Below are 17,990 nucleotides of genomic sequence, written 5' to 3' on the forward strand. Positions count from 1 at the left end.
CCACAGAGCGGCTGGGCCCGTGGGCCATGGCTGCTGAGCCTGCACGTCCGGAGCCTGTGCTCCACAGCGGGAGAGGCCACAGCAGTGAGAGGCCCACATACTGCAAAAAAAAAAAAAAGAGAGAGGACGGTTACCACCAAGGGCATCTAGAAATAATTCAAGGGAGAAGTGATATTTGGCCTGGATGCTAAGTGTAAGGATGATCAGTATCAACTCATGTTTTTTAAATATAGATAGATAGATACAGATATTAATCATGTATGTGTGTGTATTTACCAAACTCTGCTTAGCTCTAAAAGTGACATAATGACATCATGGTGGCAGTGAGCACACCTAGTGCCCTGATCTTGGTGTCTAAATAGCATTCTCCACTAAAAGGAGTTGAAGCTCCTTGGAGAAATTAAAGAATGGGGGTGGCATGGTAAAGATGAGCCTGCAACAACTTGTGTCAGAAAGTAAGAATGATGGGTCATGACACAGAGGACCCAGAAGTTAGCCCGAATGGGCTCCCACTGGCCACATACGTGAACATCATAACAAAACAATAATAGTAATGGAGTATAACCATTGACTGAAATTAGAATCCATGGTCCCATACTGACATAAACAAATGATTAAATTAAATAAATGGAGCAGAAGAGAAAGCCCTTCTTTCTAGTAGAAAAGACACCAACTAATAATTGTAGAAGGAATGATAGAATTGGAAATCACCATTAGCAACCATTATAGTAATAATTGATGGAATAAATGTTAAAACTCATGGGTGAATATTTGATGAGGATACTTGAGTAATCTCAAAGTTATGTCCACCAAAATTACTTACTAGTTGTAAAGAGAAAAATAGTACCTTCACAGTGGAAAGAGCTGGCACCAGTGTGACCAAAGTTAACCTTCTCAGTGATGGGACAGACCTACATCGCCTGTCTCCTTGTACAAGGCACAGAAGGACACATCACCCACCAACAATGCACAACCTGAATCCAGTCATGAGGAAACAGCCAGCAAACTCAACGTTTTAGAAATTACATAGAGTCGCTGCCCTGTACTTTCCAAAACGTCAGGGTCATGAAAGATAAAGAGCAACAGAGAGAGGAAATGTTACAGATGAAAGGAGATTAAGGAGACACGACAAGGAAATGCAGTGCTCGATTCTAGACTGGGTCCTGAGCCAGAGGAAAATGTTCCATTTTTCTTTTGCTATAAAAGACGTTATCAGGACAATGGGCACATGTTGAATAAGATCCACAGATGAGATAATGGTATTGTATCCACGGTACCTCCCTGATTTTGATAATTTGGCCGGGTTATGTAAGAAAAAGTTACTGCTTTATACACACACACACCACACACACACATCCCCCCCCCGACACACCCCACATTCCCCCCACACGCACACCCACCCCTACCCCTGCCTACTTATATGTAGAAAGGGAGTTGAGGGGGAGAATGATAAAGCAATGTGGTAAAGTGCCTGAGTGAAGAGTGTGTGGAAATTCTTGTTACTCTTCTTTTAATGCTTCTGAAAGTCTCAAATTATTTCAAAATAGAAAATTAAAAAGTGATTGGGTTTCACTGGGGAGAGCTAGATGTTGGGCAGGGGAGCTTTCAGGGCAGAAGAGCACTCTCAGAAGAGGAATGTGAGCCAGGACCCAAGGAGGGAAAATTACCCCTGCAAGTAATTAGTAGTTAGTGTAGTGACAGAAGTGCCAAATTAAAAATGGAACCAAGTAGTCAAGATGGGTAAATTCCAAAGGCACGATGGTGAATTTCACAGAGCAAGTTGCCAAAAGTATACATATCAAGTGACAACAGTTACTTTAAATTTTTTAAATGTTCTGTTTTATGGACAGGCACACGTAGTATAACATCAGGACAGTAGAAGAATATGCCCACTCTTGTGATGATGGTTGCCTGTGGGGAGAGGGAAGCATTAGGGAGAAGAGCAAGGAGATCAGGAGCTTCGTTAGTATCTGTGATGTGTTTTCCTTAAGAAACTTAAAGGTCTGGATCAGACATGTCAAACTGTTGAATGTATGGATCCAGGTATATATTTCTTTCTGGTGGGTGTGATACAGGGGGGCTGTGGTGGCTAAAGTTGGAAAGATAGGTGAGTTTGGATCATAGAAAGTCCATGGATATGATTTAAAATGTGGATTTTATCTGACTTAAAACAGGAACCTTTTCTCAAGACAACCGAGGTGTTCCGCGAATTTAAAATCTACTTGAACTGTGAGCTTAAAAGAACCCTATTGCTAGTTAAATCTGTTAAAAGATAATTTTCAGGAAAAGGTAGAATAATGACTTAACACACGTTGAAGGCTGTATTTAACTCATGAGGGAACCAGGCAGATGTTCTAACTGTCTCAAAAGAGAACCCAAAGGACAGACACGTTTATAGATTAGGAGTATTGAGATGAATATGTGGGAGGCAAGATAGCTGATTTCCACCAGACAGGATAGAATTTTCACGTCTGTAAGAACTACTTCTCATTGTTTTCACTTACCTATAATTCACCAAGTTGTAAACTAGCTCGCAGACCCAGCTAGAATCAGGTAACCCGGAAAGTGCTGTATGTATAGAATACGTAGTCTTTCACTGAAAGCACAGATTTTTCTGTACAATACATAAACTTTTCATCATTTAAATTTGTTTTAGTATCCTTATGGCAGGATTTCTTAAAGTTGAATAATTGGAGGATTTGAGGGAATCGATTGCCTCTTTTAAAATGTATCAATGATACAGAATAGCCAATACTTTACAATAACTATAAATGAAGTATAACCTTTAAAAATTGTGAATCACTATATTGTATACCTATAACTTATATGGTAAAGAAAAAATGTAATACAGAAATATAAAGCAATCCTTATATGTGAAGTTTTATGGGATAGGCAAATTCAATTGTTTTGTCTTTGAAGATTGAACCCCTCATATTGTACAATTTGTGTAACTGTGCCATTTATCAAAAATATTGCTAGGGCTTCCCTGGTGGCGCAGTGGTTGAGAGTCCGCCTGCCGATGCAGGGTACATGGGTTCGTGCCCCAGTCCGGGAAGATCCCACATGCCGCGGAGCGGCTGGGCCCGTGAGCCATGGCCGCTGAGCCTGCGCGTCCAGAGCCTGTGCTCTGCAATGGGAGAGACCACAACAGTGAGAGGCCCGCGTACCGAAAAAAGAAAAAAAAAAAAAGAAAAATATTGCTAATGCAGACCTTAGATGACTTTTTATGGATAGAGCTCTAGGGTAGCCAAACCAGCAACTTCAGGGGATTCTAAGGAAATTACTGCCTTAACAGAAATGAGGGAGAGACGAATGGAAGATAAAGGACTCAAGGCTGTTATTCATTTTGTAAACCTCTCTAAATGGCTGCAGTTTAGTTTCACGTATCTAAGCAGAAGAATAATAACAGAGGATGGAGACAGAGGCAGGCTGTCAGATAACTAACTGAAAGATGCTGCTGACCAGTCCAGAGGTCACGTACACCTGCAGCAGAAAGAAAGGAAGTCCAACCTGCCCTTGATCTCTGCCTGCACTCACTAGCCTGTTGCTTAAAGCTGGTATCTTGTCTGGGGAATATGTTACCTTTTTTTTTTTTTTTAACTTTCATTCTTTGGTCTGTGTCTCTGTGACTTGAGTCATAGTTTTTTCTCTGTCATAACTGGATTAGATCTTGGGGATCAGCGTAAGCCATTTTTCTTTTTGGTATTTGATTATTTATTGCTGAATAACAAGTCATCCTAAAACTTTGTGACTTGAAACAATAATAATCATTTCCTTTTTAATTAAAAAAATTTTTATCCAATTTTTAAAGGTTATACTCCATTTACAGTTTTACAAAATAATGCATCATTCCCCGTGTTGTACAATAATATATCCTTGTAGCCTCTCTTACACCCAGTAGTTGGTACCTCCCACTCCCTTAGCTTATTCTAGACCTATTGTAACTTTTTTTCCCCTTGTGGAAGAACTTGTCATGACTGGACTTTTTCAGTATTTGCAGTTGCCCATTAGGGGGCAGCAAATATAAAGGGAAGAAGTGACTGCAGAGCATCAGTGTTAGTGTTTTTGTATTCTTGTCTCTCCTGCAGGCCCCACTTCCATCTCTCTTACTCCCCTTTTCTTTGCTTTATGTCCATGTGCTCCTGATGGTGACAGAAGGCTCGAGGGAGAGCATAATTGTAATTACGTTTATGTTCTGTCACCACTCTATTTCTACTTACTTCCTGGTTGAAACAACACTTAGAATGTTTTGGTTACTCACCAATATAAAATACACATTTTAGGGACTTCCCTGGTGGCACAGTGGTTAAGAATCCGCCTGCCAATGCAGGGGACACGGGTTCGAGCCCTGGTTTGGGAAGGTCCCACATGTCGTGGAGCAGCTAAGCCCGTGCACCACAACTACTGAGCCTGCGCTCTAGAGCCCGTGAGCCACAACTACTGAAGCCCGCGTGCCTAGAGCCTGTGCTCTGCAACAAGAGAAGCCACTGCAATGAGAAGCCCGCGCACCACAATGAAGAGTAGCCCCTGCTCGCCACAACTGGAGAAAGCCCGCGTGCAGCAACAAAGACCCAATGCAGCCAAAAATAAGTAAATAAATGAATTTGTAAAAAAAGAAAAATACACATTTTAAAATCAACCAGAAAGGAAAGAACATTTTAACTTCACCAAGGTCCTATTTTTAAATTTTGTTTATATTAAAACTTACCCAGAAGTAGCAGCGTTTAAATACAGTTAACCACATAATTTATTTCTTATTCTCATGAAGCCTTTTGGGGAAACATCCAAGAATCTTTTCCTGCAAATGGAAAGGCTTCTGGCCTTTAAGTGCGAGGTATTATTTCTGAGAATTGGAGTATATGCACAGGTGATATTCTATGTCTCTTTTCATTTAATAGATACTGGTTTTATGTAGGTGCTAAGAGAACCATTCATTCCTTCCTCACATCCCCAGGTGCCTTGTAACATCTGTCTCTTCAGCTTTGTGGGTCTTGATTGTTTTGGAAAGTGCCATTGGCACTTGTTATTTGTTTTTCCTTTTCAGATAAATGCTATTTGATCATTGATTTTATTTAGCTGAGTTCAGAAATTCTGATAGTAATTTGTATTCTAAATTATTTTTTACGCCCTGAAGTGTTGAACTTTGAGATTTTGATCTTGTTTTCTATATTTGTTGTGATGATACTGACTTGCCCAAATGATTTCTTCTTTCTCTCTGTAGGCACCAGAATTTCCTGAGTTCACCACTAAAGTCCAAGAAGCTATCAATTCCCTGGGGGGCAGTGTATTTCCAAAGCTTAACTGGAGTGCCCCAAGGGTAGGAACACATCAGTAAATCTCTCACTGTATGAATATTATTTGTTTTGCTATTCCATTTCGCTTTATATCCTCACAGAGGGTCTGATTATATTCCTAATTCTAGGGAATTCCGTGGAATTTATTTTTATTTTCCCCCTGTTATTTTATTTTCCTGATTTTGCAGTACGCTTCCCTGGGTCTGTGAAATGCTATATATTTTGCCAATTGACAGTTTCAACCTCTTGTGTTGCTGATTGCGCTAGAAATCTGAGAAAAGCCTTTCTCTACCCTTTTCAAAACTTCACCTGCTCAGTTTGACAGAGAAATTTTTCTCTATTGAAAGGTAATAAAAATTAAAATGTCGTAGGATCTAGAAACAGCGGTTTGACAGATCACCTGACGTTTTCTTAAATTGTGTTTTATCATTTCAACATTTCATTGACAAGATTTTTAAGTTAAGGTCTGAAGCAAAATTTGTTATTTTTTCTACTCCAGTAGAAAACAATTTTATGTCAGCAAGGCTCATTTAAGGAATCAAGACTTACCTGCATTTTCAAAAAATCATCTCATGTGCTTATCTTTTCTTATTCTAACATGAATGATAAATTGTACTTAATCTAATTTTTGTTTTTACTTATTAAAATTAGTGACACATATACATAGTTTTTTTTACTAATTTTTATTGGAGTATAGTTGCTTTACAATGTTGTGTTAGCTTCTACTGCACAGCAAAATGAATCAGCCATACAAATACATATATCCCCCCCCTTTTGGATTCCCCTCCCATTCAGATCACCACAGGGCATTAGGTAGAGTTCCCTGTGCTGTATAGTATGTTCCCATCAGTTGTCTATTTTATACATAGTATCAATAGTATATATGTGTCAGTCCCAATCTCCCAATTCATCCCACCCCACCCGTTTCCCCCTTTCTCTACATCTGTGTCTCTATTTCTGCTTTGCAAATAAGGTCATCTATACCATTTTTCTAAATTCCACATATATGCATTAATATATGATATTTGTTTTTCTCTTTCTGACTTACTTCACTCTGTATGACACACTCTAGGTCCATCCACGTCTCTACAAATGACTCTATTTCATTCCTTTTTATGGCTGAGTAATATTCCATTGTATTACATATACATAGTTTAAATTTTCAGAAGATCTGGAAGGTTGCTACAGAAATCAGCCAGTTCTGACACCCGTTTTACTTCACTATTTCCCACTGCTCAGAGGCAGCTGTTTTCAAATATTTTAGTACCTTCTTCTGTTATTTTCCTCTACTTCTCTGTTCTTCTTAGATGTTTATTACTGACTTCCTGCTTTAGAACAGAAAAGTTCAGCTCTGTTTCATCTCCTGTCCCCACTACTTTATTTATTTATCTATCTACCTTATCTATTTATTTATTTTTGGTTGCATTGGGTCTTGGTTTCTGCTCGGGCTTTCTCTAGTTGCATTGAGTGGGGGCTACTCTCCGTTGTGGTGCATGGGCTTCTTATTTCAGTGGCTTCTCGTTGTGGAGCATGGGCTCTAGGTGCACAGGCTCAGTAGTTGTGGCTCGCAGGCTCTAGAGTGCAGGCTCAGTAGTTGTGGCGCATGGGCTTGGTTGCTCCACGGCATGTGGGATCTTCCCAGACCAGGGCTCGAACCCATGTCCCCTGCATTGGTAGGCGGATTCTTAACCACTGAGCCACCAGGGAAGCCCCGTCCCCACTGCTTTCTGTTCCACTGTCCTCATCATCAGAATGGCATACTTTGATTAGACCAGTATTCAGTGTTTCTCATATTATGTTTATGCAAACACTACGTACATATCTGATATATACCGTACATTGCTTGTGTTTTCTTATTCAACATTTTGTTTTCCCTGGAGTTAATAACTGTCTTGTTTATTCAGTTGCATGGTTTTCTATGTATATACTGTTGTTTTAGTGGAGTTAAATTTGTGTGTTCAGTATACCATCTTTAACCAGAAGTTCATCATCCTTTTTCATTTGGAGAAATTTTAAAGAAGTTATTATAAAGAAGTTATTGAAACTCATTTTTAGATTATCTATGAGCAGTAATTTGAGTTGTTCTTGACTACTGATCTGGCTTGAGGCTTTCTAGTTAAAATGGATAGATTATTTGTGATTTTAAGTTATTCCTTTGTTCATTTATTTTTTATTTATTGAGTGCCGACTGTGTTCCAGTGCTTTCTTTCATACCGTGTGGATAACTGGACATTTTTTTTGCAATCATTAGTTTTCTCAATTACTGTCCTGTGTCTGATCTGTCTATGGGAGATTATTCTATCATTTTTAGGCATATTTCGCTGAGGTTTGTGCCTCCTGTGTCTGCTCTTCTTACTTTTTTTTGGTACATATATTTGAGGCTTTCACCATTTAAAATTGTGATGGTTCAGAATATGTCACCTCCTCCCTCCCAGATTTGATAGACATGGGTCTTAACTGTTGCAGACATCCAACTTCAGGGTTCCAGCCGTCTCTCCCCAGAAACAGGAAGAAAGGAAGATTCTCTATTTTCTTAGTCGCTGGTCAGGCTGTTATTTTATGCCTGAATCTTCTAGCTGAAGTGTTACCATTTCCGACATCTCTTTATCCCCTTCTTTCATCATCAGTGAGGAAGACATAGGGCAGTGCTTGGGCCTGAGCTGAAAGGTGAGAACCTGAACATCTTGGTTCAAAACTGAGTATCCGACATGCAGTGGTGATGCTGTTCCTTGTTTAGAAGTGTAACTTGACATTTGACAGTATAGCTAAAATTTCTTACCTGACTTTTTTCTTCAACCCCTTCAGGTTATATGCATTGTTGATTTTGGCTATAGGCTTGAACTTCATTCATAGCAACTAACTTGGAATATATACTAAGTAGCATGTGCTCTATTATTTAGGATGCATACTGGATAGCAATGAATAGTTCTCTGAAATGTAAAACGCTCAGCGACATCTTCCTACTATTCAAGAGTTCTGATTTCATCACTCGTGACTTCACCCAACCGTAAGTATGTCTCTTGTTCTCTTATGTCAGTAGTTTCAGTACTTGTGAGTTTTTCTACAGATTAAATTCCATTAGTTCTAGTACTATTGTAAGCAACAGATCCACATACTAAGGCTGTTTCATTTTCTCAAATGACCTATTAAAGCAAACCTTTCTTTTCCATTGACAGCTAATGCTGTACAATGAATATCCCTAAATATCAAGGGCTTTCTGTGTATCTGCCCAGTAAATATAGTGGTAATTTTTTTCTTATTATAAAGCTAATATATGCTTATCATAGAAGAATAAAAGTGGGGACTATAGCTAAACAAGAACAGGAAATGTAAAAGCATTCATGGTCTCGCCACAGTTGGTTTTATGTACTTCCAGGATTCTGTCTGTGCATAGGTATAATATAGATACACCTGTCTCTAACTGTATTCCAGTTTTTTAAAACAAAAATGGGATCATATAGTTCATATTGCTTATGAGGCTGCTTTTGCACTTAATCAGTATATATCAAACATCTTTATGTGTCATTAAATATTAAACACATCATTATATTAAACTTGCTTCAGAGTATTCCACTGGACAGCTATAGCATCATTTATTTCATTAGTTCTCTCTTCGTATTTGTCTCTTTTCTCTTCTTAGTCCTGCAGTGAATATCTTGAGCTAAATCTTTGTGTGCTTTCCTGATTTTTTTCCTTAGGATAAATTCCTAGACATGGACTTGCTGTTTTCTTCCCTCTGCTAGTTACTCTGTAACTAATCCTTCATCGTAGGCAGACAGCCCACCTGCACTGCTGCACTGTAGGCGATCTCTTTATGCTTCTTTTGTTCTGTCATCAAACAGCAGTTATTCTTCTAGATTTCTTATCCTACCCCATTTTAAATCTGAAATCTCAATTAAACTAACCTTTAATCTGATCTCTAAAGTAAAGCATATCAAAAAATCTAGAAACTAAGCAGGTACACAGGTGAATACATACATACATCACGTATGCATGCCACTTCTTCCCCATCCATCCAGTTGTTTGCCCTGCTCATTCATCCCCTTTCAACCTCAAATCCTTTTTTTTTTTTTTTTTGCGGTACGCGGGCCTCTCACTGTTGTGGCCTCTCCCGTTGCGGAGCACAGGCTCCGGACGTGCAGGCTCAGTGGCCATGGCTCACGGGTCAAATCCTTTTTTGAAGAGGAGCCTGGCATAAAGAAAATACATTCTCTACAAGTCAGTTGTGCATCATCTCTTTTGCATCTGGTTCTGCAGCTTGGGCATATGGTTTTAGTATTAAATTAAGAAAACGAAGTTAAGTAATAATAAATGAGTGTGATTGTATTGCTAGTTTATTATAAAAGGACTTTACCAGTATTGGTTTTTCTGGTTCACTTACAGAAAAAGCTTTATGTTGTTCTGACATTTAGGTGTCAGCCTTTTATGGTTGTGTTGGCACAGGTGTTATGAGGTGTTTGCTTTAGTAATAATGCAGCAGCATTTTCGTTCTGGGAGACACCCTCTGATTAGAGGAGGTCGTGGCTCTCTCTTTTTTTTGCCATTGTAGAGCTTTTTGATATTGAATGCTTTTGTAAAGAGGCCTTGGAATATATTACATTAAAATACTCTGTACCTGTTCAATCATTTGATATGGATTTTTATGCACCTTTGATATTAGTTGCAGTGAGTATATAAGGACATTTCCTCTCCAAAAATTGTAAGTCACTTCTAATTCTCTGTGGTTGATGGCTTTTAAATCATCTTTGCACCCTAGCAACCTGCTGGCTCCTCTTAGCCCACCTCTCCTTTTTTGTCTTACATGAATTTAGCCTCTATTCCAGTGAAGGGTAGAAATACCAGTCAGTCATTTTGCGTTTTGTACTTTTTGACTTTTGCATGGGGAAGAAGTTAAATCAGCAAGTACATCTGAGGCCTTGGATTAGGAGTGTTTATCCACAGAATACCATCTTTCTCCTCATGTAAATAATTGGGAGTTGGCAGGATAAACACCAAGCCCTGAGCTTGCAGCCTTTCAGACCGGTGGTACTCACAGTCACCTTTTCTGGAAATCTTTGTCGGTAGTCAGTTGGGTAACAATAAGTCTTGTTACTCCAGAAAAATCCCTATTGATTGGGTCTTTAATGAAAGATGAACTTTTGTCACAGAGGCCTTTCTGGACCCCTTAAAGATTAAGAATACAATACTTTAAACTGGACAGGATCTTATCAGTGATTTAATTTGACTCTTCAGTCAGTTAGAAAATTGAGGCCTGAATCTGCTCAGTAATTTGTTCCCATCAACTAGTTAATAGAACCAAAACCAGAATATAATTTCAGTAACGTCATTCTAAATGTTCTTTGTATTTTCACTTAATAAAGTTATAAATTCCTTCTTTTCTAAATGCTTCAAAGTAAAATATTATAGAATGTAATAAAAGATAAAATATTATAGTATATAATTATGTACATAAAATTATGTAATATTATGACAATTATGTTATACTGTTTGGGAGCTTGCTTCAACAAGAGAAACAAGGATAGTTAGGATTACAGGTTAACAGAGGGCCAACCAAAAAGAGTTCACACACAGTGTTTTTAAAAATACATTATTTGGGCTTCCCTGTTTGCGCAGTGGTTGAGAGTCCGCCTGCCGATGCAGGGGACACAGGTTCGTGCCCTGGTCCGGGAAGATCCCATATGCCGTGGAGCGTCTGGGCCCGTGAGCCATGGCCGCTGAGCCTGCGCCTGCGGAGCCTGTGCTCTGCAACGGGAGAGGCCACAACAGTGAGAGGCCCGCGTACCACAAAAACAAACAAACAAAAACAAAACAAAACAAAAATACATTATTTAACAAGGAGTCTGGAGATGGGCTATTTCCATCTATAATGGTTAAGTCACAGCTCATCAGGGTCACCAGGGACCAGGTTCTTTCAGTCTTTCTCTCTGTCATCCTTGGCTTACTGGCTTGGTATTTGGGTTTATCACCTAATGGTTACAAGGTGGCTGGTATTTTTCAGGTATGGCATGAAGATGACTATATCTTATTCAAAAATATGAGGGGGTGCATCTAATTCCTCTCATTCTTCTCTGTCTGTGAGCAAGTAAAGCATTCTGGAAGCTTCCCAGGAGACTTCCTGATAGGCTAACGGTCACACAGTTACTCAGCCTCATCCAGTAGTTGGCAGAGGGAACAGAGATGCCATGATTGGTTTAGAGCAGAGGCTCTCCAACTTTAGCTCGGATTAGAGTCACCTGGAGAATTTGGTAAAACACGGCTTGCTGGTCCCCACCCCCAGAGTTTCTGATTCACTAGGCTGGGAGTGGGGCCCAAGAATATAATTTCTAACCTGTTCCCAGGTGACCCTGATGCTGCGGGTGCGCGCCCATGCCTTGAAGGCTGTGCGCTTAGATGTACATGTGCATCCCTGGGATTCCACAGGTCCACCTGTCCTCCTCTGAACAGTCACAGAATTTTGTTGCCAAGGATAAAGGTTGGGAATAGCTAGAGGGTAGACCACCAGTACTGTCTGCCACAGTTGTACTTTGACATGGACTAGTAAGTACTCTTATTCTTTCTGTTTGTCAAATGGTTATTGTACCCAAGAAGCTTTAAAAAGTGGAGGTTGAAATATTGACACCATTAGCATAATCTGTCTGCATTATACTTGCTGAGTGAATTATTTGCCCAGATAAACTTTCTATGTCATTAGACTTGTTGAGTCAGAAGGCTGCTTTCACTGATTATTTTACTGATTAGGTGTCACTTCAGTAGGCCAAGGCCAGAAAAAAAAATCTGGTATTCAATTGGCATTTAGAAGAAAGGGCTGAGTGAGAGAATTAATCCATTAATTGTTTCTCTGAGAGGCTCATGACTAAGGAAGTTAGAGTTACTAGAGATCAGGAAAGTTTACTTGTCTTAGTAATTCAAGCACAGTTATGATCAGCACAATTTTTATACGTTTTGTTCTTAAGATTATCACAAAACTGGTTATTAATCCTAAAATTCAGCAGCAAACAGTTTCAAAAGTAAAATGTTCTGGGCTTCCCTGGTGGCACAGTGGTTGAGAGTCCGCCTGCCGATGCAGGGGACGCGGGTTTGTGCCCCCGTCCGGGAGGATTCCACATGCTGCAGAGCGGCTGGGCCCGTGAGCCATGGCCGCTGAGCCTGCGCGTCCGGAGCCTGTGCTCCGCAGCGGGAGAGGCCACAACAGCGAGAGGCCCGCATACCGCAACAATGAGACATCACTTCATACCCATTAGGATGGAAAAAAAAAAAAAAAAAAAAAAAAGTAAAATGTTCTACCTAAGTTGGACCTAACAGAACCTATTCCTTGTGATTTTTATGGCCAATTTATTTAGGTGACAGTTTTTCACTTTAGATTGTTATAATTTTATTGTATTTTTTTTATTGAAGTGTAGCTGATTTACAATGTTTTGTTAGATTGTTATAATTTTAGAGAGCATATTTTCTCTCTTTTTGAAGAATTCTAAGAAAATTCTAATGAACTCACCCAATCACCCTTAATTCAGTATCATTTTTTATCTTTCCTTTTCCACCACCAGTGAGATGTAAAAAATGGAATCTGTGTACCAGAACTCTCATTTTAGATCCTAATGAGCATTAACATCTTCAGCACCAGAACTTTGATGCTAAATATTCCCTGGGTGCCATGTTTTTCTTTTTTATTTCTGCCCTTGACATAATTTTTTTTCCTTATATACTTAAGAGTTGTTTTCTGTGAGGTATAATACCGTAACCTTCCAGCGTTTTAGGAAAGCTTACGAATGAGGATGTGCCCTAGTAAATAGCTAGGCAGTAAAGAGTCTGCCACTTTAAAGCATTGTGATTTTGTGCACTGCCACCTTATAAAGCTTTAATGATGATGTTTTTTCTGATAGGAATGATCGAATTGTGATCTTAGTGTATTTAGGTGGTACCTAAGTTGTCTAGGGTCAGTTCACGTAGTTATTACTCTCTGAGTTTACTAATACTGTGATTTCTCTTTCCCCCATTCCTGCCACGTTGACTGGCCCGCACTAGAGAACTCACACAATTTAAGTTGGTAGCACTGTAAGTCTGTTCTTCCAATGCCAGAATCTAACACCTCACCTGTAACAAATAGGATTCATCTTTAACTTCAGTGTTCTCCACTAGAGCAGTCTCTTGGATTCTACTTCCATGGAGCTCTTTCTAGTTCAGTGTATTTCTTAATGTAGCACAGCTCATCAGATACACGTATCCTTCTTTCCTTGTAACAAAGCATATACTACATCCATAGTTTTCTCATTGTCTGCATTCCCCTAGTTCCACACATGGGCATCCTTACCATTGAACGTATCGCCTTTGTTCTCTTTCAACGTGTGAAATAGTTGGAACATCGTGATAAAAGCTATGTGTTGATCACAGTTAAGAAGTTCACAGAAAAGAGTATGTCCATCTTAAGACATATTTAGGGCATCATGAATGTGCCTATTTATAGTAAGACCATTTGGCTGGTAGGACATGCAACCGGAAATTTAAGTTGAGGGAATGACTTGGAAAGTAGCTTGGGTAGAAGTAAAAGAAAGACAAGAAAGATGACATTCCTGTCAGTCGTCAGTGGCAGTTAAGCACAGTTCTTACAGCTTTAGGCTAGGATCTTTTTTTCCCCTTTCTTTTTTTTCTTCTTTCTAAAACTTTGTATCTAACACATTGGTCTCCAAAATTCCTGTTAACTGGTTCACTGCAAAATATATTAAAAATGTACTGGCGGGGCTTCCCTGGTGGCGCAGTGGTTGAGAGTCCGCCTGCCGATGCAGGGGACACGTGTTCGTGCCCCGGTCCGGGGGGATCCCACATGTCGCAGAGTGGCTGGGCCCGTGAGCCATGGCCGCTGAGCCTGCGCGCCCGGAGCCTGTGCTCCGCAATGGGAGAGGCCACAGCAGTGAGAGACCTGCGTACCGCAAAAAAAAAAAAAAAGAAAATGAAAAAAAATGTACTGGTATAATTTCATAGTAGCTTTCAACAGAGTAGACCTTTGGTTATTTGTTTTTTGCTTTTTTTGGTCTTTACCGTGATTGTACCCGAGAATACTTTTATTTTGTAATTCATATTGTAGATTATATGACATTAATTATTTAATAACACCTGTGGATTTTGTCTTTTTTGTTTTTGTTTTTGCTTTTTTCCGTACGACTTGGCCTGTGGGATCTTAGTTCCCCAAGTGCAGAGTCTTACCCAGTGGACCACCAACGAAGTCCCAATAATACCTGTGTTTATTTTGAAGTTTTTTTTTTCTTATTTTTGGCTACGTTGAGTCTTCTTTGCTGTACGTGGGCTTTCTCGGTCCTTTATGACCACCTGGATGGGTGGGATAGGGAGGGTGGATAGGGAGGAGATATAGGAACATATGTATAACAGATTCACTTTGTTATAAAACAGAAACTAACACACCGTTTTAAAACAGTTATACTCCAATAAAGATGTAAAAAAAACAACAACAACCAGAGAGCAAAGGCAAATTTTGTGGAAAGAAACAGCAGTAAAACTGTCAGCAGGTTTCTCAACAGGAATATTGTTTCATCTAGTCCTACCTTTGCTGGGAAGGGCCTGGGTCCTGGAGGGTGGAGATGGATATAGAACAATGCAGATGCCTGTATTGTTTATCATCTGTATGGGACACTTATCAATCTGGACCTAGGCTAATTTCGGGTTATAACTTGAGGAATTCTCTAACAGTTGACCAAATTCCAAGGTGATCGTGAATGATTCCATATTATTTCATAATTCAGGCAAATTTTTCAAGTGTTATTTAAATGTGTTAGTTAACACAGGGTAAGTGTTAGGTATTATGACATATTTCTTGCTTTTGCTTATAAATTATAATACATATTATAATTTTATATTATATGCTGAGTTGGGATTTGAGAATTTATACTAGTTTTTACCATGACTTTTAAATTATGTGTTCATAGAAACAAAAGCTAAAGTAGACTTAGCAATTCAGTATTCTTTCTCTGTAAATTGCTTTCCTTGATCTTAACTTACTGTTACCTCTCTGAGGTCCTGCTTTCTTTTAGCAATTAAGAAACTGTTATTTTTGGAAATGAGACAATCAGCTTTTTTTTCTCCATTGCAGATGCAAGTGTTTGGATCATCTGTGTTCTTGGTTCAGTCAGTTGAGGGAATAATACAAACATTTTTATATTTGATATGACTGAAGATATTTTATCATTTCTGTTAGGATACTCATATTTTCTGCTAGTATTGTTTCTACTAGTATTTTCAATGTAGTAAGAAGCCTTGATTTAAGGATTTCTTTCTTTTTCCTTTCTTGATGTAACCTGGAATTTTTGAACCGTAATTTATATAAGGATTTGTAAGCATTCAAGTGTTGTTAATACTGTGAATATCTTAACACATTTTTGCTTTTTAAATCTACTTCCTCCAGAATATAAATGGAATTTAAATATTCATACACAGTGTTTTTTGCGGTATTTCAGCTGTGCTCCTAAAAATGTTGTTGACCTTCACATTCAGTCTTAATTAGATGGCTCTGCACTTTCTTCTCCTTTCAGAGACTGTACTTGGCCATCTGATTAATCATCTTAATAAGAAAAAGCCTTGTACAGTAATCTCATGTAGCACATATGTTCTCACATCTACCTTCTGAAACTAGTCAAGGTTTTTAACTAACATTAAATGTTAAACCTATCACCACTTAAAAAATAATGTTATGGGATGGTAGAATGCAAATGTGTATTAAAATGTATACCTATTTTAAAGTAGCAAATGAGGATTAACCAAGGGTTGAGATCAGTATTTGTAGGAATATAGAAGCATTTAAAAATTTAGATAATGAAGACCTGTGTTTTGGAAGTGTTTGTTTATTCGAATTCCTTTGTCATTTCTCTCCTCCCATCTCCCTTGTATATATATATATATATTTTTTTTTTTTAATTTAATTGATTTTATTTTTGGCTGCGTTGGGTCTTTGTTGCTGGGCACACGCTTTTCTCTGGTTGTGGTGAGCTGGGGCTACTCTTTGTTACACTGTGCAGGCTTCTCATTGCGGTGGCTTCTCTTCTTGAGGAGCATGGGATCTAGGTGTGTGGGCTTCAGTAGTTGTGGCACAGGGGCTTCAGTAGTTGTGGCACAGGGGCTCAGTTTTGGCGTGCAGGCTCTAGAGCACAGGCTCAGTAGCTCAGTAGTTGTGGCACACGGACTTAGTTGCTCCGCGGCATGTGGGATCTTCCCGGACCAGAGCTCGAACCCGAGTCCCCTACATTGGCAGGCAGATTCTTAACCACTGCACCACCAGGGAAGCCCTCCCTTGTATATTTTAGATACGTTTAAATTAAAAAAAAGATAGGCAGTTCAGTTTTATCATGATAAGAATTACTGGTTAATTGAAAACTAAAATATTAACTTGTTTTTAAATTTATTTTTGGCTGCGTTGGGTCTTTGTTGCAGGCTTTCTCTCGTTGTGGGGAGCGGGGGCTACTCTTCTTTGCGGTGCGCGGGCTCCTCATTGTGGTGGCTTCTCTTGTTGCATAGCACAGGCTCTAGGTGCGTGGGCTTCAGTAGTTGTGGCTCGCGGGCTCTAGAGCGCAGGCTCAGTAGTTGTGGCGCATGGGCTTAGTTGCTCCACGGCATGTAGGATCTTCCCGGACCAGGGCTTGAACCTGTGTCCCCTGCCTTGGCAGGTGGATTCTTAATCACTCCGCCACCAGGGAAGTTCTAACTTTTTAAAAAATTGTATGATTGGCCTAACAGTATATATTAGTTTCAGGTATACAACATAATTTGATATTTTGTATACACTGCAAAATGTAAAATATTAACTTTTAAAGTAAACTTGGTTTCTTATTATAAAAGTGCTATATGTGCACTTTGTCTTTTTTTTGGCTGCGTTGAGTCTTTGTTGCTGCATGTGGGCTTTCTCTAGTTGCGGCGAGTGGGGGCTACTCTTTGTTGCGGTGCGCGGGCTTCTCATTGGGGTGGCTTCTCTTGTTGTGGAGAGTGGGCTCTAGGCGTGCGGGCTTCAGTAGTTGTGGCTCGCGGGCACTAGAGCGCAGGCTCAGTAGTTGTGGCACATGGGCTTAGTTGCTCCGCGGCATGTGGGATCTTCCTGGACCAGGGTTCAAAACCGTATCCCCTGCATTGGCAGGTGGAATCTTAACCACTGTGCCACCAGGGAAGTCCCCACTTTGTACTTTTATGTGTTTTTTAATTCCTCAGAATTAAAAGTTAAAGTAATATATATTTAATATGATAAACATAATGTTAGAAATACTACAGAAAAGCAGCAGAAGAAATGAACAATCACTGCTGGCAAAGAATCACTGTTAACATTCCAGTAGTTAACATTGTATTATGTTTTCTCATGTATGTTTTAAAATATGAGCTTGTACTGTGTAGTTTTGTGACCTTTTTTATTATTTAAAAGTATATTGTATTGTGAATGCTTTTCTCACTTGTGAAAAATTCTTTTACCACACAATTTTTTATTCCTTATAACACTGTCTGGATTTTTGACACACTTTTCATATTTTCATTTAGAATTTAGAAAGGAGTTGAGGGAAAATGTTTTAAGGATAAAATGAATTTTTATAATAGAATTCATAAATGAATTACTGTTTTTTGCTAATTAAAATATTTAGGCTGTTAAACCAGGACTTCCCTGGTGGCGCAGTGGTTAAGAATCCGCCTGCCAATGCAGGGGACACGGGTTTG

At 39.2% G+C, this 17,990-nt stretch overlaps 1 protein-coding gene across 1 annotated transcript in view; it reads left to right on the plus strand.

The window, feature by feature from the left end:
• Positions 1 to 17,990, plus strand: part of CDC123 (cell division cycle 123) — a 57,748-nt gene that overhangs the window by 12,997 nt on the left and 26,761 nt on the right. Inside the window, exons 5-6 of the mRNA XM_007452581.1 lie at positions 5,222 to 5,317; positions 8,195 to 8,301. Coding sequence (XP_007452643.1) covers positions 5,222 to 5,317; positions 8,195 to 8,301 — 203 coding nt within the window. The remainder of the gene's footprint in view (positions 1 to 5,221; positions 5,318 to 8,194; positions 8,302 to 17,990) is intronic.

Source organism: Lipotes vexillifer, unplaced genomic scaffold (genome assembly GCF_000442215.2).
Source record: "Lipotes vexillifer unplaced genomic scaffold, Lipotes_vexillifer_v1.1 scaffold628, whole genome shotgun sequence".
Taxonomy (NCBI): domain Eukaryota; kingdom Metazoa; phylum Chordata; class Mammalia; order Artiodactyla; family Lipotidae; genus Lipotes; species Lipotes vexillifer.